A 26133-nucleotide genomic window follows, 5' to 3' on the forward strand; every position below is an offset into this window, starting at 1 on the left:
AAAATGTAAAGATACATCATGATGCTGCTTTATGCCAGAGATTTGAAATGATAAAAGGCAATTGAAGAACACACTTCTATTATGACCTGGACAGAGCAGAGGACTGCTTTTTGTCCACTTTTTTTTTTACAGACATTCAGTAGGAAGCATGCACAGCTTGCCTATTCCAACCAGATGGCACAGATCTACCAGAGTCAGTCCATTCACCAGGACCTCACCGCTATCAGCTTTTCACAGTGCAAGTTAACGTGTTTACACAAAAACAGAACATTGGCAGAAAAGCTCAGCAGGTCTGGCAGCATCTACAAGTTGCAAGATGGCGGCAGAGAGAGACACTCCAGCCGGAGCATCTGTCCTCACCAGTTCCTTTTCCTTCCTCTTTGTCCCCTTAGCAGTTTTTCTTACCCCCACCCAACTTTTAACTTATTAAACTACCCCAAATGGAGGGGATGAGACCAGCCTGGTGTGGGAGATGAGTCCAAGACCAGGCCAGTGCGGGAAGCGAATCCTGACCGACCCCAGAGTTGGAGTAGACCAAGGCTCGGCCAACCTTTTGGGTGGAGTCCTGGAAGCAAGTTAGATCCAGAGCAGGAGCAGAGCAAGCATGGGCTGAGTCCTGGAACCCAGCCGTGGCTAGGGAGCAGAGTGAGCTTGGGCCGAGCTGGGAGACAAATCATGGTCTGGAGCCCGGAGTGGGAGCAAAGTGAGACCAGGTCAGCTGGGGGACAAGTCCTGGAGATGCTTTTGGGACAGCAGTCAGCGCATGGAGGCAACAGGGCCTTGTGTTCTGAAGTCCAGTGGGCACGGACTCAGTGAAAAAGGCTTATAACTAAAGTACTTTAAAGATACTTTTTAAACTCTAGTCTTTTTTTTAAACTACTTCATATCTGTAACAGCACTTAAAGTATGTGTACCTAAAATGGCGTCAAGAGGTGACATTACAAACTTTTCACTGCACTTAAATGAATGCAAGTGACAATGAAAGCTGTTTTAATTCTAAGATAAAAAGAAATGTTCCAATTTTATGAACTTTATGAATTTTAGTGACTGAGATGGTAACAAAAATCTCAATGAATTTTGACAAAGCACAAAGATAGAACTGTTCAGAGTTGCCTGTGAAAATAAGAATTTAGCTACTGTTTTCATACTGTTCAGGCTTGTGTTTAGCCCTTGCTTAATGTGTTTATCATCTCACACTACGTACATTTCAGTTGTTAACGCACCTTTATTTTTTGATTTACTATCTGGAATTTTACTTAGTCATACTGGCTGTTTGACTAAAATAAACTGGAATACTCATTTTGACTGGATGCCAAATATCAACTTGACACAGAGTACATAGAAAACAATTTTTACCATCAAAGAACAGAAAATTATCAATAAAATTCTTGAGATTTTTGTTCAATCAAATTAGTGATGAATTTTTAAGTTGTTTTAAAAATCTAGAATGGTGTAATCTCTCTTGTTATTAAAAATGCTATGTGAGTGAAACAGATTTGTCTTGTCTATTGAGAACTGTTGCTGAAAGGAAATGGAGTTATTTGCTTGTACCATTGCTTTAGATTATCTGAAATACTGTGGTCCACTTTGTATGGACAGGGTAATGTGTGTGTGTCTTCCCAGACAATCTTTGGTTTGCCCTCCAGGATTATTTCTGACATCATCTGCTAATCTTAAAAATTGGGGAATGTTTCTTCCAAAAGAAGAATCCTTCTGTCCATTCAGTAATTTTTGAGCATGCATTGATGGTATGACTATAATATTTTCCTTAATTCCATTATAATTTACAGTTGTCATAGAGTCATAGAGACGTACAGCACGGAAACAGACCCTTCGGTGCAACCCATCCATGCCGACCAGATATCCCAACCCAACCTAGTCCCACCAACCAGCACTTGGCCCATATCCCTCCAAACCCTTCCTATTTATATACCCATCCAAATGCCTTGCAAATGTTGCAATTGTACCAGCCTCCACCACTTCCTCTGGCAGCTCATTCCATACACATACCACCCTCTGTGTGAAAAGTTGCCCTGAAGGTCTCTTTTATATCTTTCCCTTCTCACCCTAAACCTATGCCCTCTATTTCTAGACTCCCCGACCCCAGGGAAAAGACTTTGTCTATTTATCCTATCCATGCCCCTCATAATTTTGCAAACCTCTATAAGGTCGCCCCTCAGCCTCCGACACTCCACGGAAAACAGCCCCAGCCTATTCAGCCTCTCCCTATAGCTCAAATTATCCAACCCTGGCAACATCCTTGTAAATCTTTTCTGAAGTCTTTCAAGTTTTACAACATTTTTCCTATCCAGGGAGGCCAGAATTGCACACAATATTCCAATAGTGGCCTAACCATTGTCTTGTACAGCCGCAACATGACCTCCCAACTCCAGTACTCAATACGCTAACCAATAAAGTGTCATTGTCAATAACTGTTCACAATTAAGTTACTCTAATTTGCAGTAAAACAAACCAAAATATGTTGCACATAGTAGTGTCCCTACCTCTGGGCTTGGAGTTTGCATTCAAGTTCCACCAACTACAGAGCTATTTAATAATGTGTCCAACCAGGGTGATTAAAAATGGAAAAAAGAACAAAATAGCTTGCAGCATTTTTTTAAGCAAAATGCAAACATTTTTAGCAAGAGAACTTTTAGTGTGACATGTATTACATTGTGTAGAACTGCATTAGTTCTAGTTTGATTGCTAACAATGGGAGTCTTAGTTCATTGCTGAGAAATGATGCAATACCCAACAGACAGCACACAGCATTTTCTGTTTGGTACTTGCCATGCATGCAAACCAATCCATATGTGCAAGAAATAATCAAACTTGTAGGTATGCTAAAATAAAGCAAAGAACTGCAGTTGCTGTAAATTTGAAAGAAAAACAAATTGCTGGAAACACTCAGCATGTTTAGCAGCATCTGTGGAGAGAAAGCAAAGCTAACATTTAGAGTCCAGTGATCCTTCTTTAGAACTGTTCCAAAGAAGGGTCACTGGACTCCTAAGTCTGCTTTCTCTCCACAAATGCTGCCAGACCGCAGTTTCTCCAGCAATTTCTGTTTCTCTTTCTAACATGTGCTGTTTGCTTGATATGGATTTGGAGAGACTTCTGTGTCTTATACTGAGGCACATAAACCCAGAGAATAGAAGCAAGTTGGCCCTCGTATCTGTTCTTTCTTACAAATATAATGATAAAAAATTATTTGTTCAAAATCCACCGTGTAACTAAAGTTCATCTTGTCTGCTTTGATGTAGCATTTCTTTTTTGAAGAAGAGCAGGGAGTTCTCGTCATGTCTGAAAGTTGTTCATACGTGAGCTAAGCTTCGGGGACTCATGTTTGTGTTCTCCCTGGAGAGCAATGAGTTCTCAATTTAAAAAGGGAGAGCAGGTAATTTTGTTGGTTGCAACATCCTGCCCCTTCACATTGAAGCTTAGGCAAAATACATGAATAAAATATCTGACTTGAAGACCGGAATTTTTAGAAAATAACAGAATTGTTTAATTTTATGAAATTTAACCTGTAAAAGGTTTGAGTATCAAAGTGGACTGAAGATGATCCAGTACTGCTATGCCATTAGGAAAATCTTGCCAACTGCTTCCCAGAGGAAATACTTCAACTTTATTAGTAAGAAGGTTCAAATAACTTTTGCATCTGGTGAATCAATTTTCAATATATTATGTACTTTTTAATAACCAAAGTATATTGAACATACAGACTTTGTTGTCAACTTCCATAAGCATTTATTTAATTCATAAGACTAATGGCAAATCCAAAATGCAATGGAATTAACCCTATTGAGGAGTTTGCATCCAATACGATGTATTGGGAGGAAGAGCTCTCCAGGACAAGAACTTCTTCAGCCACTTCCAGTTGAGGATGACACTTTAGTCAATTGGGGTTAGAGTTGATGTAAACCTAACAAGATTGTTCCACAGCAATTTCCTGAAGCACATTGTGACCTGGAGTGTTGTAGCTGTGTCTCCATCCTGAATGCTACTTTATGTAGCTACTTGAAATTAAATTCCAGTGCATCACAAAAATCCAGATAGCTGATCAAGTTTACTTTGTAGTCAGCGGAATTATGTGGAGTTTCTTGCCATAGAAAAAAGCAAAAATCGTTTTTAAAAATTCATATATGATTTACTGTTGCCAACTTGGTTTGGTTGTTAGCATGCTAGAATCAAAAGATTATAAATTGAGCATAAAATCTCGCCTAATGTTTCAGTGCTTTGCAAGGATATACTGCAGTTCTAATCTCCAATGTCTATTCAGCTGGATGTAAACGTCCCCATGCCATATTATCCCTGCCAATTTCCTCATTCTAACCAACGCATAGAACAAACCAACAAAAGTAGAATCCTTTGTCATTTATTTGCCATTTGTGTGGCTGCTGCATTTGCCTAAAAAGCAGTGAATTGATTGCAAAACATTTTGGATGCCCTGAAAACATTAGGCGTTAACTAAATGCAATTCCTTTGCTCTTTTGACATCCTCTTTTCAATTGTTTTGATTTTTGCATTAATATGTTAAAGTAATTTATTTGTTAACTTTGCAAAATAAATTACCGAGTTTCATCATTCAAGCTTCATATGTTCAGTTTCCTTCTTCAGTGTTGATAGTTAATTAAGATAGAAAGGATGTCTCTGCCAGTCACACTATTTCCTACTAAACACTACATGTCACAGTACAACTTCATCTCTTGTCTTCAAGGTTTTTGTTTTGAACTTTAGCTTGGGTATGAAAATATACATATAAAACACAGTCAATTCTTGTAATCAATATTGGTGCATGAAACATACAGTTAAACACATGTATATTTTATATTGCTATCTTGTGTTTAAATAAACATGGACTCTTTTGTATTAGTGCTCGTGATAAAATAGGATCTTCCTTTATTATATGAAAGAAACATCAGATACAATGTGTTGATCATCTTCATGGGCATTACTCAAGCAATTAGCATTTTATCTCTGCCTGTGCATTCTTTGTTTTTTCCTGTTACTGTCTCTATCCTTCCGCTACTTTCACCTTTTGTTTTCTGTCTGTCTAGTTTAGTAACAATGTTTTCCCATATAGTAACTATGTAGCTCTTCTGCAGTTTCTTCTGGGAATGCACTTATAATGGTTGATACAAGCAAATAAGATAGTTGCTGTAATTAAGAGAGATTGTTGGATTTGTCCATCGGTACGTGTTGAGAAAGAAGGTCTGGAACTTATGGAGAGGACTGTTGGTTTTGGAAGCAAACAATGAGTTGGAATGTGGGAGATCCGCATGTGGTGGTTATTAAGTTATGTATGTGGGAAGATCTAGAAATACCAGAGCGATTGCACTTTAATCTATGTTTATATTCTGTCAGCAAGCTATGGAGGATTTTTGCTTTCAAAATTTAACTTGTTAAATTTAAAGATTTGCTACTTGCCACATTTCAATAATTAGAAAATATAAATATTTATGGGAAAAAAAGTCTTTGCTTTCCAAATTTACTTTTAAAACCTCAAACTGAAGCAAGATACTTCCTATGCTGTGAAATGTTATTGATCTTAAACAAGTTTGAGTCTGGTATGACTTCCTCAAATGTTAACACTCTCTTTCTACAGTTGCTGCTCGACCTGCTAAGTTTCTCCAGAATTCTTTGTGACTGTTTCAGATTTTCAGTATCTAGTATTTTGCTTTTATTGACCTAAAACACTAATTCTGTTCCTCTCTCCACAAATGCAACCTATCTGACTGCGTATTTTCTGCAATTTTTGTTTTCATTTCTGCCTGTCTCTTTTTCACGTTTATGAACTCTTCTGGAATTTAAACATCAGTGTCCTTAATCAGTCACTCCTATTCACACTCAATCGTATGCTCAATACATATAAACACTTACTAGTTCAAAAAAAACAGAAATTTTACCTGATCAGCCTTTTGAAATTAGTCCTCAAGTTTTCCTTAAATTAGTTTTCAAAAATAACTAAATTGAATATATGTGTGAAAGCATCGTAATTAAATTTTAAACTGCTCAATAGGCTACAGTCCATGAGATCTGATTTCAGCATAGTGTCACCATTCAACAATATCAAACCCAAGTTGAGTGTGTGTTGCTGGAAAAGCACAGCAGGTCAGACAGCATCAGAGAAACAGGAAAATTGACGTTTTGGGCCAGGGCCCTTCAGCAGGTGCTTTTCCAGCAACAGACACTCAACTCTGATCTCCAGCATTTGCGGGCCTCACTGTCTCCTAATATCTAACCCTAGTCTTCAATTCCTGACCCCCAATAGGAGCAGAACATTTACTCAATAACGCACCAATTGAGAGTTATATGGCTTAAAAAGTCTTTAACAAATGTAAATTTATATGAATAACATTGACCTGATAAAATACTTAAATTTATAATTTGCAGTTTCCAACTTTCCATAAATTTCTTAAGTCTCATACGGTTCAGAAAACAATTTTCAAGCTGCATTTTTGGCGAAGTCTGTAAGTGACTAAAAATAAATTACATTGTTTACAAACTCTTTTCACCACAGACAAAGAAGTCATGATTATGGATACTTTCTACCTGCGAAAGTCATAACAAAATCTCTGTTGTTAATCAGTAGTTAAATGTATTTATATGCCTAACATAGTTTTAAGAATTCAACCTGTTTGAAAATCTTTTCAAAACATTTGAATTCCACACAAAACCATGATCGTGTGCTAATACATAGATTACATGGAGAGGAATTCTGCAAATTGCATATACTTGGCATGCACCGATATAGCTGAAATCTTGTCAAACTGCTGTGATTCAAAATATTCAGTGATGCTCAGATATTAGGAAGAGTCTGAGAGCTTAAAGTAAGATCTTTAAGGTATTAGAGGACACATGATTAATTCAGTGCTTTGATGTAATCATGTTATTGTGCAATGTATTATTTTGTTTAAAGCTTTATTTTGGGAATTATGCATTTGTTATCGAAATAAAATGGAAAGTAAATTTATTATGGACACTGTTTAATTCTACTGGTTCATGAAAATATAGCAAAGTCATTACATAAAGACTGGTTACATCATAGCACAGTTAGTATTAGATCACCTTTAAGTAGTCACAAGGATATGAGTTCAAGTCCCACCCAGAGAGTTGAGAGCAGAATTATAGGTTAACAGTCTGGAGTCAAGTGTGAGTACTGTAAATCAGAGCTGCATTCTTTTAATTCTGTTCTATGTGATGGTAAGAGATCATATACTGCTTTTATTCTGGTGAAGAGCAAGTGTGTTATCTCGGTGTCCTGGTCTCGATCGGTATTACAAAAAAATGAACTGGTCATTAATACATTGTTGTATGTAGGTGTTTGCTGTATGCAAATCAGCTGTTGCATTTCCCTGCATTGCAAAGTGACTGCAATTCTCAATGACGTCATTGGCTGTAAACTGCTTTGGGATGTCCAGTGGTTCTGAACTACATAATTTACAAACAAATCTTCCTTTTCCATGGATTACACAATGATTTTCAATGTTGCATGTCAATATAAACTGTAACAAAAATGTGCGGCAAGAGTTTGGATTTGTGGATATTTATTTTCTGCTACGTGCTAAAAGATTTGTAAAATGTCCTGAATATTCAAAGAGGGAAAATTACGCAGAAAACGTCAATACAATATACCATAAAGAGAACAGCAAGTACCAGCTCAAGCTGATGTTAACGTAGCATCATGTGAGATTGATATATAAGTGTTGGTGCTATAACAAAGACTATATTATGGCACCCTCACTTTTTTATTTTCCTTTTCCAGCAGCAGGAAACTGACTAGATTGGGTTGGGATATCTGGTTGGCATGGACAGGTTGGACCGAAGCATCTCTTTCCATGCTGTACATCTCTATGACTCTATGAATGTAACCCTCTTTCCTGAATGATGAAAGTGTCAAGTTAAATTATGCACAGCATCACAATGCCTTTATATTTGTAATTAATTGTCCATTATGGCCACATTTGAGAGCATTGATTCAATCCAGACATTTTCAGATTGGGATCTCCAGATTCAGGGGGATTCATAAATGAACCTTATGGATTCCAAAAATAATTCTTGTGCCTGACACTCGTCACTTTGTTGTGTTACATTGTTTTTAAGAAGCTAGTACGGCAATTTTGAAGATTGTAAATTTTTACATTGCAAAAATAAGTGAAACATTTTTATTTAGGAGCGATGCTTTGGAGATGCCGATGTTGGACTGGGGTGTACAATGTTAAAAATCACACACCAGGTTATAGTCCAACAGGTATATTTGGAAGCACTTGCTCTCGGAGCGTGCTCCTTCAGGTGGTTAAGGAGCAGCATTCCAAAAGCTAGTGCTTGCAAATATACCTGTTGGACGATAACCTGGTGTTGTGTGATTACTTAGGAGCAGTCTCCTTATCGCTTTTAATCTAGGGAATCTATGAAAAGCAGTAGAAAAATAAGGGGGAAAATGTAGATTTTTTAATATCTAAGTTCGTAGTGTTTAAGTATTCAGTTTTTATTCCATTTTTATATTTTTCTGTTTCTATTCCAAAAGGATGGCTCCATACAAAGTTACGATGGAATCAAAGGCTGCTGCTTCAAATCTTCTAAATGCATTGCATTCTTTCTATCAACTTGGCCATCTCTGTGATGTGACTGTCCACACAGAGCACCTTGGGGTTCAAGAAGAGTTTGCAGCTCACAGAGCAGTGCTGGCTGCCTCTAGCAATTACTTCAAAGAAATATTCCTCAGGGATGAACTGTCTGAGAAAAAGGAAACAACGGTCACATTGCAGGATATTTACACTGAGGACTTTACCTCTTTTTTAGAATTTGTATACACAGCAAAAATGGAAATTGAGCCTCAGAAAGTATACCGAATACAGGATGTTGCTGAAAGACTAGAATGTAAAGATCTTGTTGAAGCTTGCGAACATCTGAAGGATGAGCTATCGGAGAAGAACCCAGATTTAAAGGTACAAGTTTGCCAAGAGTATCAGTTTGCTGATAAGCCTGGAAATACTTGGACTACAACAAACTCACAGCATCTGGACAGTCAGGAGGTAGACAGTTCGAGAATTGTTGCTACACCAATGAAGAACAGACTTTGGGACAAACTATCAAAAAAGAAAACCTTGGATACTGGCCAATCACAGATGGAACACTGCAAACAACAAGGAAATGCAAAGGAAGTCACTGAGTCAGTCGCTGTTATTGATCCTAGCACAGGAATAGTTAAATCAACTACCTATACCACAGAAGAGGTGAACAAAGAAGATGTTGATAGTGCTGATGATCTTGGTCAAAAAGGTGATTGTAAAACTGATTCAATAAGCCAGACAGAATCACCAAAAACACGAATTGTGATCAAGAAATTACATTGTTTGGGAAATGACGATGAAATGCATGATGAGTTTGATGGCTCAGAGAGTAGCGAGCTGAAAAAAATTACCAGGAGTGTGTCCAAGCGTATGCCTCAGAGTTACACGTGTGACAAATGTCACCAGATTTTTCACTTCTTAAAACCATACCAAACTCACATGAGTGTTGAGCATGATATTACTATTGTCATAAAGTATAGCTGCAGTATGTGTTCTCAGCTTTTTTCCAATCATCAGAACCTAAGGCAGCACAGACTGACTGTTCACAACAATGAGCGCCCCTTTGCCTGTTCACTGTGCGACAAGCGATTTAAGCGGCAAAAGGACATCAATGACCATGTTAGGAGAGTGCATGAGAAGAGAAGGACTCCTCAAACCTGTCCTTATTGTGACAAAATTATTAGTTCAAAATGTGGACTCACTGTTCACATCAGAACACATACTGGTGAAAAACCATATAAATGCCAGTTTTGTCCAGCAAGCTTTGCTCAACGGTCTGCTTACAACACTCACGTGAGGTATTAACAATTTATACACACAATGCTTTCAGAACTGATTTGTTTCATTATATTACATAAAGGAGTCCATATTGAAATGTTTTAAATGTCACATAATGTAAACAGAAAATGCAAGAAATACTTAAGTCAGATAACCTGTATGAAGTGGGAAACTGAGTTAATGTTTCTTCACAATACCCTTTTTCCAAATATCTGCTTGGTATATAGACCATTTTCTATTTTATTTTAGAGTAAGGTTAGGGCCAATCAAGCATAGTAGTGGGAAGTTGTGCATGGAGTCAGGAGGTAGAGGAAGCGCTAAATGAATAATTTTTGTAAGTACTCACATCAGGTTAAGACAATGTGGTTGAGAAGAATACTGAGATACATGCTACTAGTCAAAATATGATTGAGGTGCATAAGGAAGAGGTGTTAGCAAGTCTGAAAAGTGTAAAAATATGTAAATCCCCTGGATGGATGGGATTTATCCTAGGATTCTCTGGGAAGCCAGGGAGGAGATTGCCAAGCCTTTGGCTTTGATCTTTATGGCGTCATTGTCTACAGGTGTAATGCCAGAAGACTGGAGGATATCAAATGTTGTTCCCTTGTTCAAGAAAATGTATAGAGACAACCCTGGAAATTATAGACCTGTGAGCCTTACTTCGGTTGTGGGTAAAGTGTTGGAAAGGGTTATAAGAGATAGGATTTATAATCATCTAGAGATGAATAAGTTGATTAGGGACAGTTAACACGGTTTTGTGAAGAGTAGGTCATGCCTCACAAACCTTATTGAACTCTTTGAGAAGGTGACCAAACAGGTGGATGAGGGAAAAGCGGTTGAAGTGTTGTATATGAATTTCAGTAAGGCGTTTGATAAGGTTCCCCACAGTAGGCTATTGCACAAAATATGGAGGCATGGGATTGAGGGAGATTTAGTGGTTTGGATCAAATTGGCTAGCTGAAAGAAAATTTGAGGGTGGTGGTTGATGGGAAACATTCATCCTGGAGATCATTTACGAGTGGGGTACCGCAAGGATCTGTTTTGGGTCCACTATTGTTTGTCATTTTAGAGTAAGGTTAGGGCGGTAACAAGTAGGTTAGACCAGGGGAACCCAGTGGATGTGGTCTATCTGGACTTTCAAAAGGCCTTTGATAAGGTGCCACACGGGAGACTGCTGAGCAAGGTGAGGGCCCATGGTGTTCGAGGTGAGCTGCTGGGATGGATTGAGGATTGGCTATCTAACAGAAGGCAGAGAGTTGGGATAAAAGGTTCTTTTTCAGAATGGCAGCCGGTGACGAGCGGTGTCCCGCAGGGTTCGGTGCTGGGGCCACAGCTGTTCGCATTATATATTAATGATTTGGATGAGGGAACCGGGGGCATTCTAGCGAAGTTTGCCGATGATACAAAGTTAGGTAGACAGGCAGGTAGTACTGAGGAAGTGGGGAGGCTACAGAAGGATCTAGACAGGTTGGGAGAGTGGTCCAGGAAATGGCTGATGGAATTTAACGTGAGCAAGTGCGAGGTCTTGCACTTTGGCAAAAAGAATATAGGAATGGACTACTTTCTAAATGGTGAGAAACTTAATAAAGCCAAAGCACAAAGGGATCTGGGAGTGCTAGTCGAGGATTCTCTAAAGGTAAACATGCAGGTTGAGTCTGTGATTAAGAAAGCGAATGCAATGTTGTCTCTTATCTCAAGAGGGTTGGAATATAAAAGCAGAGATGTACTACTAAGACTTTATAAAGCTCTGGTTAGGCCCCATTTGGAGTACTGTGTCCAGTTTTGGTCCCCACACCTCAGGAAGGACATACTGGCACTGGAACGTGTCCAGCGGAGATTCACACGGATGATCCCTGGAATGACAGGTCTAGCATATGAGGAACGGCTGAGGATACTGGGGTTGTATTCGTTGGAGTTTAGAAGATTAAGGGGAGATCTAATAGAGACGTACAAAATAATACATGGCTTTGAAAAGGTGGATGCTAGAAAATTGTTTCTGTTAGGCGAGGAGACTAGGACCCGTGGACACAGCCTTAGAATTAGAGGGGGTCATTTCAGAACGGAAATGCGGAGACATTTCTTCAGCCAGAGAGTGGTGGGCCTGTGGAATTCATTGCCACGGAGTGCAGTGGAAGCCGGGACGCTAAATGTCTTCAAGGCCGAGATTGATAGGTTCTTGTTGTCTAGAGGAATTAAGGGCTACGGGGAGAACGCTGGCAAGTGGAGCTGAAATGCGCATCAGCCATGATTGAATGGCGGAGTGGACTCGATGGGCCGAATGGCCTTACTTCCACTCCTATGTCTTATGGTCTTATGGTCATTTATATAAATGACCTGGATGAGGGCATAGAAGGATGGGTAAGTAAGTCTACAGATGATACTTAAGGTTGGTAGAGTTGTGGATAGTGACGAAGGATGTTGTAGGTTACAGAGTGACATAGACAAGCTGCAGAACTGGGCTGAGAGGTGGCAAATGGAGTTTAATGCAGAAAAGTATGAGGTGATTCACTTTGGAAGGAGTAACGCGAATACATGGACTAATGGTAAGATTCTTGGAAGTAGAGATCTCTCTCCTCATCTACAGGTCCAGGTACATCGATTCTTGAAAGTTGCCACCCAGGTTGATAGGGTTGTGAAGAAGGCATATGGTGTGTTAGCTTTTACTGGTAGAAGGATTGAGTTTTGGGACTATGAGATCATGCTGCAGCTGTACAAAACTCTGGTGCATTCACATTTGGAGTATTGAGTACAGTTCTGGTCACTGCATTAGAGGAAGGATGTGGAAGCTTTGTGAAGGGTTCAGAGGAGATTTACTAGGCTGTTGCCTGGTATGGAGGGAAGGTCTTATAAGGAAAGGCTGAGGGACTTGAGGCTGTTTTCATTAGAGAGCAGCAGTTTGAGAGGCAACTCAGTTGAGACATGTAAGATAATCAGAGGGTTAGATAGGGTGGACAGTGAGCGCCGTTTTCCTCAGATGGAGATGGCTAGAATGAGGGGACATAGCTTTAAATTGAGGGGGGATAGATATAGATCAGATGTCAGAAGTAGATTCTTTACTCAGTAGTAAGGGCGTGGAATGCACTGCCTGCAGCAGTAGTAGACTCGCCAGATTTAAGGGCATTTAAATGGTCATTGGATAGTCATATGGACAAGAATGAAATAGTGTAGGTTAGATGGGCTTCAAATTGTTTCCATAGGTCGGCGCAACATCGAGGGCCGAAGAGCCTGTGTTGCACTAATGTTCCATGTTATATTTTAATTTCCAGAGTCCACGGTATTTTGCTTTTCTAGAAGTATCTAGAAGCTAGTAATAAATCATTTTTGTTTAGCTCACTCACCTGATGTGGATATCTCAACATTCATACAGTTGACAATTTGTGTGGTTATACTTTCAGTGGGTTTCATCAGTTAGTATTCCATTGATACAGAATTTGAAATGATATTGATCTATCATTCCAAGCCGACGCATTTGTCAATATGTTCCAGATGGTGAGAGAATGGGATGTCTGGAACAGGAGTGGAGGTAAGTCCAAATGAGCCACTCAAGGACTCTCTATGGGGATAGGGCAGGAGATTGGCATGAGACAGTACAGCTGGTGCAACCTGAATGGCATCCTGCTATTCCATAATAATTCTGTGATTCTGTGAGTGCCAAGTTCTTGAATGTTTTTTGAGGAAATGGGCAATGGGTGGTTATATCTGGAAACATGGGGTTCCATCACTCTTTTCAGCTAATTGAAGACATGTAAATATACTTTAGGTAGTGATGTTGACTGCGCTGTATCTGTGTGCTAGGAACAGATGGCATTATTAATAGTGTAAAAATGTCTTAAAATCAGTCAATAAGTATTGAACATGTCTTGTCATTTGCCTATCCATGAGATTTGATAATATCACCTTAGAGATACTGCTTTACTAAGGCTAATAGTAACATTGTAATGTGTTGGTCAGGAAGTGACCATGTTCATTTAGCCAATCTTTTCAAGTTTCCCATTAGGTGCTGTACTATGATTTTGGAACCAATAATGCTGAATCCAGTAGAATAATAGGAATGATTTAGCTGTGTGCTAAAGCATTTTATTTGCTTACTTGACTGCCTTCAATCTTCATAACTAACCAGCAAAATTTCAAGCACATATTCTAGCTGTGTTACCTCAAAATACTTTTCCATTTGTGCTATAATTTACACATTACCCCTTATTTTATCAAACCTTGAGTGCACACTTCAGACCTATGTTAAACTCCACCTTCCATATCTCTACAGATAAACACATTTGATTAGTACCCACATAATTTAAAAGTATTACAAATGCTGAAGATCTGAAATACAAACAGAAAGTGATGGAGAAACTCAGCAGTTCTGACAGGATCTGTGCAGAGAAAAAGTTAAAAATTCGAGCCTGACATGACTCTTCAGAACCCAGTTGACTAGTATACAACTTGATTAGTACCCAATTGGATCTCATTCACAAATGTTTCAAACAATAATCTCTTTCATACTGTAATGATATCCTAGAATGTGTATACACATTAACCAAAAATCTATTGTCTAATCCCACATTATGAATTTGAGTATAGATTGATTCACTTTGCTAAACAGTTCCCTGCAGCAAAGCAGTTCACAGGCTCAATCCAGTAGGGAAGGAAAATAGTCAGTTATTTTGGATTGTTTCCAAGTAACATAATTTAAATATCCAACATGATGTAAAGCTAGATAGTTTGCATAAACATGTATTTTTCTATCTCAGATTCCCTACAGTGTGGAAGCAGGCTATTTGGCCCATCAAGTCCACACTGATCCTCTGAAAAGCATCCCACCCAGACCCATCCCATCCCTTTAATCCTGTATTTCCCAGGGCCAATTCACCTAACTTGCACCTCTTTGAATTGTGGGAGGAAACCAGAGAACCAGGAGGAAACCCATGTAGAGCACAGAGAGAATGTGCAAACTCTACACACAGGTCCCTGGCACTGTGAGGCAGCAGTGGTAACCATTAAGCCACCATGCCGCCCCAATTTCTACAATAATTGTATCTAGCAGTCTACAGATATTACTGTACTTTTTTTAAAAAGCATTTCATAGGATGTAAATGTTACTGGTAAGGTGAACATTTGCTCATCCCTACTAGCCCTTGAACTGAGTGGCTTGTTTGGTCAATTCAAAGAGTAATTAAATATCAACCACATTACTGAGAGTCGGGAGTCACTGGTAGACCAGACTGGGCAAGGATGACAGATTTCCTTCCCTCAGCTGAATCCATAACTTGGAGAATCGAATGGTCGGGTGGTTGGTATTGGCCCTAGTGGGAGGTGGAGGAATCGGTTTGCAGGATAGGAACAGCAGATAGGAGCTTTGGACTGTAACAACAATTATCAAAATACAGAAATTCGCCAAAGATCATTAGGCAGGGACATCTAACTAAACTTGCAAATCTCTTCAGTTAAAATGTTCATTGCTGAATGGTTCAAACCTCAAGACCTTCATCTAAACAGTAAAAAAACAAGGGAGGGAATTCAATAGAAGGGAAAGAAGTGAGGTTAAAAAAGACAGTGGGAGCATAGAAAAAAAATTGGTTTGGGACTTGAAGATCATGGTGAAATGACTGGAAAGAGGCATGTAATGGTGTTACTGACACAATGCACCAACTCACCAAGGTTCCTTCGACAGCATCTTCCAAATGTTCCAACCCTTACCATAGAGAATGACGAGGGCTGCAGATATATGGGAACAACGTCACCTGCAAGTTCCTGCGTGTCACTTACCATCCTGACTTGGAAATATGTTGCTGTTCCTTCACTCTTGCTTGGGTCAAAATCCTGGAAATCACCCCTCCCCCAAACAGAATTGTGGGGTCTACCTTACACACATGGACAGCAGCGGTTCAAGAAGGCAGCTCATCACCGTCTTCTCAAAGTTAACTAGGGATAGACAAACACTGGCCCAGCCAGCAATGTCCACCTTCTATGAGTGATAAAAGGACATGATTGAATCAGGTGGGTTTTTATGACAACAGACTTTAGTTCCATGGTTGCCATTACTGAGACTAGCTTTGAATTCCAGATTTTTTTTTTTATTAATTGCATTTAAATTCTACCAACTGTTATGGCACAATTTGGACCCATTTCCCCATTGTCTTGGAATTTTAGATTACTGGTCCAGTGACAATACCATGATGCAGCCATCTGCAAAATACGTACAGGTATATGCATTTTGTAGTCCCTGTGAAGCAAGATAAAATGCTTCCAAATATATGCTGTAATGAGGGCAGGAATATTAGGATCTTTAGTAGTTCACTAGCAGTTCATCACTGAGTTACCTCAACTGGTAATGGTTGGGCTAGGATCTGCAGCACAGTCATAATGCTTATTTGAGGAATTCACCAGTCCTGGTACATTTATGTTTTTTGAAAAAATAGTCAAAATAGGTCCTGGGGTGAAATTATTTCAAATCTGGAAAATTGTCAGCAAATAAGTGGGTTTGTATGTTAAATGGTCCTTCGTACCTCTTTAGCAGGATTTTATATTATGTTGAGTAGCTGGCTTGCATAGCTGCCATTCACCATTCATTTGATCAGATTCAAGCATTACAGTGTAGGTTTTAATCACCTGCCTTGCTATATGCTGTATATATCAGGTTTTAATCAGTGTTTAAGTAATGAAGAATTGAGCCTTATTGCAAATGATCATTTAGAATGTAAAACTTGAGAAGCTAGTAAAATATTTATATAAACAGGTTAGTTGTCAGGCATACTATAATTGCAGTGTCTATTTAGAACTTTACATTAAAGCAAATAAATAATTTTAAAATTCGCATTTGCATAAAAACTGATCAGTTCATTGTTTCTATCCATTTTATCAGGTTGATGAATTTAACAAGATCTGTTAGCAAGTATTGTATTGATCATACCAGGGAATTGTGGCTTCATTTTTTTCTATTAAAAGGAACTTTGGTTATGTTATAATTAGGCTTGGTTGTGTTCTGCTGGGGCTTTACTATTGGTGTTAGTGATAGAATAGCAGGATCCTGGTTTGTTTATCAAAATATATGTTCATTAATTAGCCTTGAAACATTTTGTTTTGGGCTGATTAATCGCATCTGATTATTATTCATCTATATTGGTCATTGATTTGGGTGTGATGAGAGAAAACAGGATGCTTTCAGAATGTGCTGCAGAATAATTGCTAAGAAAGCAATTCCCAATGGAGTTTGTTTCATTAAAACTCTCAGCATATGCCTAATCCATGAGTTGTTTGTGGCCAAGACAAAGTACGGTTGCATAACTCAATTTTAAAATCGCACCTCCAAAATAGCAATTTTATTTTGAATCATCAGTAAAAGATGTGGGTGAAAAAGTGATGAGATAGAAAATAGCTTTGCATTGGGTCAAAGAGGGAACGTGATGGAGTAGATATCACTTTAAAAAAAATTAAAAGATATAAATCAATAATGCTACATAATGTCTACTTAAAACTGAAAAACTGTTATTTTAAAATAAATTTAACATAGTCTTGCAAACCTAACATTGATCTTGCAGAAATGATTAATTCTAAAGCCTAATATTATTTTTGTAAACCTTGGTAATACAGATAAAAGCAAAATTCAATTTTGATTAAAGAATTGAATTTGCGTAAGATTTATTCAGGACATCTGTAACTTTAAAGAAAGAAATTGCGATGTAGTAACTTCATAAACCAATGCAACTAATTTAAGTTCCGTTAAAAGGAACATCAAAAATCAGTTCACTTCTGAAATATGAGCTCCATTTGCCACTCTAAATTAAGTTATGAATTCAAAATCATGAATAACATGAACACAGTGTTACTTAGCACTTTATTCATGCTGTGGGAATGATTTCTTCAGTCCTAACTACTAAATAACATGACGTTCTTTCTCTTGGCTGTTTTACTGAAAAAAAGTATTTAACTTTATCATGTTTTGTTATCCCAGAGTTTCCAAATGTCACAAAATCCTAGATTAACAAGGCAGTATAGCAGCCTACTTGTAAACCTTCTTTAATGCCATACTACAGATGGCTTTTTGAAGGCAGTAGATGTATCATGGGATGCGTGATTATCATTACTTCCATCTGCTGTGCAACTGTAACCAACCATGTTGCCAGTAATATTGCACCATGTTTAGACATTGTGTATTCAGGATTTCAATACATGATCTAGTTTGACATGTCAGTGCAGTAATGCTTTGTTGGAGGAGCCATCTTTTTAGATGGCATGTTGAACTGAATCCCTGGCTGACTGTTCAAGGAATCACTATCTTACTTAAAAATAATAAAGGGAAGACACAAAATTCTGTAGGAAAGCCAACACTATTTAAAGAAAAACATTTTTCAGTTGTCCAGGTCAATATTCACTCCTCAGCTACGAAGAAAATGTAGGCTGATCACTCATTCATTCATTTGCCTTCTATGTACAAATTTGTCTGTCATATTTCCCACATTAAAAACTGCAAATGCACTACAAGTATATATTGGTTATAAAGCGCTTTTGGATGTCACCATGTGGTAAGGCACTGCATTATTAGATTCCTTCTATTTTTCCTGCCCCTTGTGAAAGTACTTGCGTTTAGTTGTGTTTTGAACTTGAGATCTCTTTGTGGGGAACAATTCCATATTATACAGTGCTTTGGAATGTCAGCAAAAGACTTACCTTCTGATGAATATTGATTAGCAGGAACATGTAATATTTTGTATCTGACATGGATGCATACTTCTTAAAAATACTGTTTCAAGTATTTAGTTCAATGCACTAACAATAAAATCCAAAATGGTTTTCTTAGCAAACACCCTGAAATAAATTTGCAAATATTCTTTCTCCAAAGTTGTCTATTTTTTCATGTTCCTGATTCAAATGTTTCTGCAACAAGATCAATTAATCCCATGAGTTTATTTTATTGAACACTTTGACACTAAAAATACCCAGTGAAAAATGCAGCTTTGAAGTGATTTGAATTTTAGCTGCATAGCATATCCCACCAACTCTCAAGCTGTCCCCATAATACAGAGTGTGGGCTAGTGCCAAAATTGGCAGGGAGCTAATGATATTCACCTAATTAATACTCAATTGAACTCATTAAAAGCTGGGTTGACCCCAACAATACTCTGCCCGTGCCAAACTAGCTGATGTAGGCAGTCAGACAGGAGTGGGCAGGCTGCTTTAGAAGATCTATGTGAATAAAGGTGGGAAGGAAGGGGTGTATATCATTACAGGTGTGCCCATGCGTGCATCAGGTGTATCGCCCCATCAAGATGCCAACCCAACCTTCCTTCCAACCTAATCAAACCGTAGTCCTACAGTCTGTTCTCGCCTTCCATTGGGTCTAGGCTTCCTCCCCACTTTAAAACCCAGGAATTGGCTTCTCAAGAAGCCATTACCTCCTTAGACCTTCTTCTATCCTGGCAGTGCCAGGACTGAGAGCTACCGAAGGGCCTGTTTCCACACTGTAAATAATCTACTGGCCATCAATTTAACCTGCAGCTCTCATGGGCAGAACATCTTCACCAAGGGCAGAAATTCCACAATTAGGCAATGTAGACTACACAGATTGTTATGGATGCAGGCCCAGGCAGTTCCTGATTGATCAGATCACTGCCAACTTTTGATCTATAGAGAGATCAGACCACTTCTCTATAATATTTTGCTCATTGAATCTCGGAGCTCAAGTAATCAAATACACTTTGAAGAAAATCATGAATACAGACAAAAGTCCAACGAGTATTGTTTGGTTTTACTAACCTAAGTTTTTTTTTCCCACAAGCCAGCACCATGATTGTACAAATTTAAAATAATAGAATGGCTACAATGCTGGTGTCCATTTGACATATTGAGCATGTGTCAATTAATTGCAAGGAGAAAGTGTCCATTATTCCTGATGTGGTCTCCTCTACATTGGGGAGACAGGACGGCAACTTATGGAAGGGTTCAGGAAGAAATTTCTGTGACACGCACCCAACAACTTCACTGCTCTGTGACCGACCACTTCAAGTCCCCTTCCTATTCTGCCAAGGACATGCAAGTCCTGGGCCGCCTGTACCACCAAATCCAAGCCACCCAACACCTGGAGGAATGCCTCATCTTCCACCTTAAGATCCTCCTACCACATGGCATCAATGTTGATTTCACTAGTTTCCTCATTTCCTCTTCCCCCATTTTATCCCAGATCCAATCCTATAACTCAGCACCGTCCTACCTGTCAATCTTCCTTCTCACCTATCCGCTCTGACCTATCACCATCACTCTTACCTTCATCTACTTATCGCATTTGTGGCTACCTTCTCTTCCACCCCCCCCCCCCCAAATGAAGGGCTTATGCCCAAAACATCAACTCTCCTGCTCCTTGGATGCTGTCTGACTTGCTGTGCTTTTCCAGTGCCACGCATTTTGACACTGACATTTAATTGCAAGAGCAATATATCTCAACCCTATGTATCCTATCTCCTATCTTTGCAATTATTTTGTTTCCTTTCAGGAGATTATCGAATTTCCTTTTGAAAGCCATTATTCAATCTGCCACTACCACTCTAATGGTGCATTCAGATTCTAACTGTTCACTAGTGAAAAAGCTCTCGCTCATGTTACCTTTGTTTCTTTTGCCAATCACTTTAAATCTGCATGTTCTAATTCTCAACCCTTCTCTTGATGGAAACAGTTTTTTTCTCAATCTACCTTCTCTAGACCTCTCATGATTTTAAACAACTCTATCAAACCTGCTCTGAAACTTCTCCTTTATAGAGCTATACAGCATGGAAACAGACCCTTCAGTCCAAATCATCCATGCCAACCTGCTATCCTAAATAATCTAGTCTCATTTGCCAGCACTTGGCCCATGTCTCTCTAAATCCTTCCTATTCATATACCCATCCAGATGCCTTTTAAATGTTGCAATTGTACCAGCCTCCTCCACTTCCTTTGGCAGCTCATTCTATACACCTACCATGCTCTGCGTGAAGAAGTTGCCCCTTACATCTCAATTAAACCTTTTCCCCTCTCAACCTAAACCTATGCCCTCTAGTTCTGGACTTCCCCACTCAAGGAAAAGAACTTGTCCCTTTACCCTATTCATGCCCCTCATGATTTTTTAAAACTTCAAAAGGTCACCCCTAGGTTTCCGATGCTCCAGGGAAAACAGCCCCAGCCTATTCAACCTCCTCTAATAGCTCAAACCTTCCAACCTTGACAACATTCTTAAATCTTTTCCGACTTCTTTAAAGTATCCATGTAAGTGAAGTTCCTGTCCCTAAAATAATTCTCATAAATCCTTACTGCACCTTAAATCCTTAAAAGTCTGCATGTTATTTACTACTATTATACACATGATGTGCATGTTTTAATTCTGTAATGTATTTTAAAATATCTGGTCCTTATACAGTTATATGGTTACAAATATGAGACATAAACTGTAATTCTATTGAAATAATTTAAGGTAAAGTCAAACTAATCCTGTAACCTTAGCGTGGCATTCGAAAATATATTTGTAAATCATCTCAACTCTTTTCCGAACCTCATTTCCCCCATTCATCTGCATTTGTATACACTCTTTAAATTCATTTTGTCCATAACATATTTCTCTTGCTGGCTCAGTCTTATTCCTATTAAACTGTTATCCGTCCCAGCTCCTTCCTTTGCTGTATCGTAATTGACATTGTAAATAGTTCCCTTTCCTGACGGTCTTCAAAATGATCATCATGACCATCCATTTCAAACATTTTACAGTCGATGTCTATATATTGTACCGTCACCAACCTCCCTTTCCCCTCCAAAATCCTTGAATGTTTCATCCCCCAGATCTGTGTCCCAAAACTATTCATTTGCATCCCTTAAAACTGATGTCTGTCCCTCCCACATCAATAAAGACACCCTAATCAAAGTTATGAATAACATTTTCTTTGTGTTATTCTTCCTTAAACTGTATGCAATCTTCAACGTAGGCATTCATATCATCTAACACCTTTTCTTAGACAAGCTTAGGTAGGCTATCTTCAGTTGTTTCCACTCCTGCCTATCCAAGGATAGCCAGAGTATCACTGCGAAAGTCTCATTTTCCAATACCTCCAGAATCCCTTGAGAATCCATCCTTAGTCTCCTCCTGTTCAACAGCTACGTGTTTGGTGATATCATATATGGATAGGAGATCAACTTCCATATATATGCTGATGACACTTTGCTCTCTCTCTCTAACTTTCTGGTGTCCTTCATTATTGCTGTACTATCAGACTGCTTATCTGACATCTTTGACAGCCTGAAATTCCCTTCAACTAAACATTAGTAAAAGCAAGCTCCACAACTTTCACTATTGCCACAAAGTTGGTACACTTGTGACCAGCTCTCTCTCCTCCTTGGTCACTATCGCAGTGTATAAGAGTGTATGAAAACTGGCAAGCATTCAACTCTAGATCTTTGCCTTCACATACAACCTTACTATCTGTATGTCATTTTCTGCCTTTGTCTGTTCCTTAGCCTATTTGTTTCATTATTTGCAAAGAACATCGAGAGTCAGCTATTACAATGCTCTGCTGGACAGTCTCTGATTTTTTTCACTGTCCGTAGAAATCAACCCGCATTTGTTCCTGGTTCCTAAATTTATATAATGAATTTAAACTTATTTAATGAATTTAATGTTTAAATCCACACCACACTTTGCTTATTCCTAATTCTGCAACATTTTGTTGTGCCATAACTGCCTTGTCCTCTTTGAAACTTTGTTTCTCGGATTACAGCCTCCTGAGCTTTTTCCACTTTGCTCAACGATTAGCAATTCTCCTTTCAGTCTAGTTTACTGTAAAATCACCATATATAGTCATTTCCAAACATTTAATAAATTATATACTTCAGGGAATCATTTTGGTGTAATTTATCCAAAAATATTAGCAATGAGAAATCACATTACAGAATTAATGACTGATAATTTGTCTTGTCTTTAATGTTTTTGCTATACTGGGTTATCTGCACCTAAAATTGAGCCATATTTTTATTTATGTTCTAAGGAATTAGTTGATGTGAACATAGGAAAACTAATTATAAGATTTATGTACTGAAGTGATTATAATTTTTGAACTATGAAAGCTGTATTTAAAATTAAATCAGGTGTTTTTCTTTACAGAAAGATACATGAATCTGGTCAAGAGAAGAAACCACCATTTATTTACTGGAAAATGGTGCCACAAATAGATAAGTCAGATAACACGGCTGATTCTGTCATGGGCATCAGTAGTGACAAACACAGTTGGGATAAACCAGAAGATAATGACTTGGTCATGAACATTAACAATTACAAGGAAACATGTCATGAGAAAGAGCAACATAGCACATCTGATGCAGAGATTGGATGCAATAATACAAATGAAATAGAAGGGGAGAAAGATAAAGGTAGCAAGATTGCACAAAATAGTTCATTCAATAACAAAGAAGCTAATGTTAAGAATGAAGAAGATACTGGAGAGGATGAAACTGAAGACTTGGAAAATGAAGATGACGATAACGATGGTGACACAGAGTATGAAGTAGAAGATGATGAAGAAAATAGTACAGATGATGACGATGATAATAGTAAAGATGAAGACTATCAAAATGAGCATGATCCTGAACCAAACTATTCTGATGAGGACGTTGATGTAAAGAAAGGCAGTAAGAGGGGAAGATCACGAAAGTCAAATCATAAAATAAAGTGTGACAAATGTGATGATGAATTTAATTCCAGAAAGGATTATGTGGTTCATTGCAAAGATATTCACCAGTCATTACCAGGAAAAGTCTATCACTGTGAGATCTGTGGGAAGGCTTTTGCAACCCACAACAGTTGGAAAGAACATTGTGCTTGTGTTCACAGTGATGAAAGGCACTTTGCCTGCACCCTATGCAATGCAACTTTTAAGAGAAAAAGAGATGTGCGGACACATTATGCGCGGAAGCATGAAGGGCGTATTAAACGTCCACTATGTTCTGTTTGTGGGAAAATTCTGAGTTCACGAACAGCACTGGTGTTTCACATGCGGACACACACTGGAGAGAAGCCTTACGAATGCTCCATTTGCCATTCTCGATTTGCCCAACCATCACAGCTGAAAATACACACAAGGTCATGTCCTTATATTTAGTTTCCATTTATCCACATTTGTTTTTTACTTTACAGACATCCATCTGTACAAGGCATCTCTTTGTGAGAAAAAGGGCAAGCAGGCTTTCCCATCAACAGAGTGTCTCCTAATATTGTGGAGAAGCAAGCTTTTACTTCTGTTAAGTCTACTGTCCTGGTTAGATGGGTAGGGTGAGCAGATAGGCAGCTGTCTTCTCCACATTTGCATCAACGTGAGTTAAAATTAGATACTATCTTGCTGCATCAGTGTTGCCTGTTCAAATGTTTTTGCTATTCAACAACATGTGCAAGAACTAATAAAGCTCATTACAGCCATTGACTGGTGCTGAGTCACATCTCAGACGATTCAGAGACTCGAGAAGCAATAGCTTAATCTGGATTGTATTAGACTTGTTTTTAAGAATGTTATTATAAACTTATAAAGTGATGGATGAATTACTGTAAAATAAGTTTTTTTTAGGTTAAATACACAATCAATTATTTTAGAAATGCAGATCCAGCAGCAGCAGTGAATCTATTTGTCTACATAGTGCAAAATGCAATTTATTTTTTGAAGTTTCATAAAATTACATGTTTTCAGTCCAAGATAGTTTTAAAATTTGTTTTATGCAAATTTCAGGTCTCACACCGGAGAGAAACCCTATATTTGTGAGGACTGTGGAGCCTGTTTCACTGATAAAGCTAAATTAAATGGGCATAAGAGAACTCACACAGGTAGGAAAATATTGTGGGTATGTACTAAAATTATTGATGGAATAATCATGGCAGGATTGTAGATAATTTCCTGATATCACATCCAAAGTGCTGAAACAAAAGGTATTGCTGGCACAAAATAAATATTATAAATCATTGTATTATAATTAATTGCACTAGTGATCTGACAACTATATATCATATTTTCTAGATGATCCCTGCTGTACAATAACTAGCAATGTTGGCTATAGAAGAAGTATTCTATATTTAAATTTAGTTATGCCATTGTATGCAGCATTGAGCAAAGACTGAACTACACATTGTGACCACTAAAGTTAAGTTTTGCTTTGTTCTTATATGCTGTTAACTTTTAAATTGTAGGAAGTGATTTTATTTAATCAGTGAGTTACTGGTTGAATTTTAAAAAAAACTCAACAGTAGCATTTCAGTGTCTAAGATATCCGAACATCTATATGAATATACCTTACACATTCCAGACCCATTCAGATTACAGTCAGAATGTCTAGAAGAACATAGCAAAGACAATCACCTTAAAAGAAGATGAATGACTACAATTTCTGACCCATTCAAAAAACATCCAGATAGTCATTAGCATATGCAACTGGGTGGGGCTTTTGCTAAGAAACGAACTTGTCCAAAAGTATTCAAATTATGTCAAAACCACATATCTAAAAATAATTTGATATGACCATGTTTGATGTTTGGTCAGTTGGTGAAACCATCATGTGGTGTGCAACTAACCCTATTTGGGTTTCGGAATGATTTTGAGATGCCGGTGTTGGATTGGAGTAGACAAAGTTAAAATTCACAAAACACCAGGTTATCGTCCAACAGATTAATTTAGAAGCACTAGCTTTCAAGGCACTGCCTCTTCATCAGATAGTTGTAAAACATGACCATACAACACAGAATTTATAGCAAAAATGTTAGTGTCATGGAGTTGTAATGGTAAATTAAAAATCACACAACACCAGGTTATAGTTCTTAATCAAATTTATTTAAGTCTTTCATCTTTTAGAATAGGATGTGGTGGTTTAGGTGCTTTAATATGTAAATCCCAGAGTTACATTCTCAAAGTGGCATCAGCTTAACTAATAATAGGTGTCATCGCAGCTCAGACAATGCATTAAATATGTAAAGGTAAAGTCTGTACCAATGTTGAGCCAATTCTATTTCTGAAGTGGGGTTTACAGAAGCTTATATAAGTTTATGCAGTTTTTGAGTAAAATAAAATGTAATTCAGCAAGTACAAATTCACCCCATAAACATTTGTGTGCACATTCACGGGTGACAGAGTGGGTGTGTGTATGAGAGTGTGTGCATGTGTGGATGTGAGTGCATGTGAAAGAGTGTAAGTGTGATGACATTTAAGCCTGTGAGAGGGTGAGTGCATGGAGTGCATGTATGTGTGTATGAGAAAGAGTCTGTATGTGAGAGATAGTGTATAGTGCAGTGCGGTCA

General features: G+C 38.2%; 1 protein-coding gene across 4 annotated transcripts in view; it reads left to right on the plus strand.

The window, feature by feature from the left end:
- The window catches only part of LOC140483284 (uncharacterized), a 62732-nt gene that overhangs the window by 13576 nt on the left and 23023 nt on the right, over nucleotides 1-26133 (plus strand). For 3 of the 4 annotated variants that reach the window (XM_072581435.1, XM_072581436.1, XM_072581437.1), the window contains exons 2-4: nucleotides 8528-9871; nucleotides 22966-23940; nucleotides 24578-24672. In XM_072581435.1, coding sequence (XP_072437536.1) covers nucleotides 8529-9871; nucleotides 22966-23940; nucleotides 24578-24672 — 2413 coding nt within the window. In that variant the 5' untranslated portion in view covers nucleotide 8528. Of the gene's footprint in view, nucleotides 1-8527; nucleotides 9872-22965; nucleotides 23941-24577; nucleotides 24673-24862; nucleotides 25502-26133 lie in introns of those variants that run through there. The other variant, XM_072581438.1, reaches the window with a different exon arrangement.

The sequence above is a fragment of the Chiloscyllium punctatum genome, chromosome 11 (assembly GCF_047496795.1).
Source record: "Chiloscyllium punctatum isolate Juve2018m chromosome 11, sChiPun1.3, whole genome shotgun sequence".
NCBI lineage: Eukaryota > Metazoa > Chordata > Chondrichthyes > Orectolobiformes > Hemiscylliidae > Chiloscyllium > Chiloscyllium punctatum.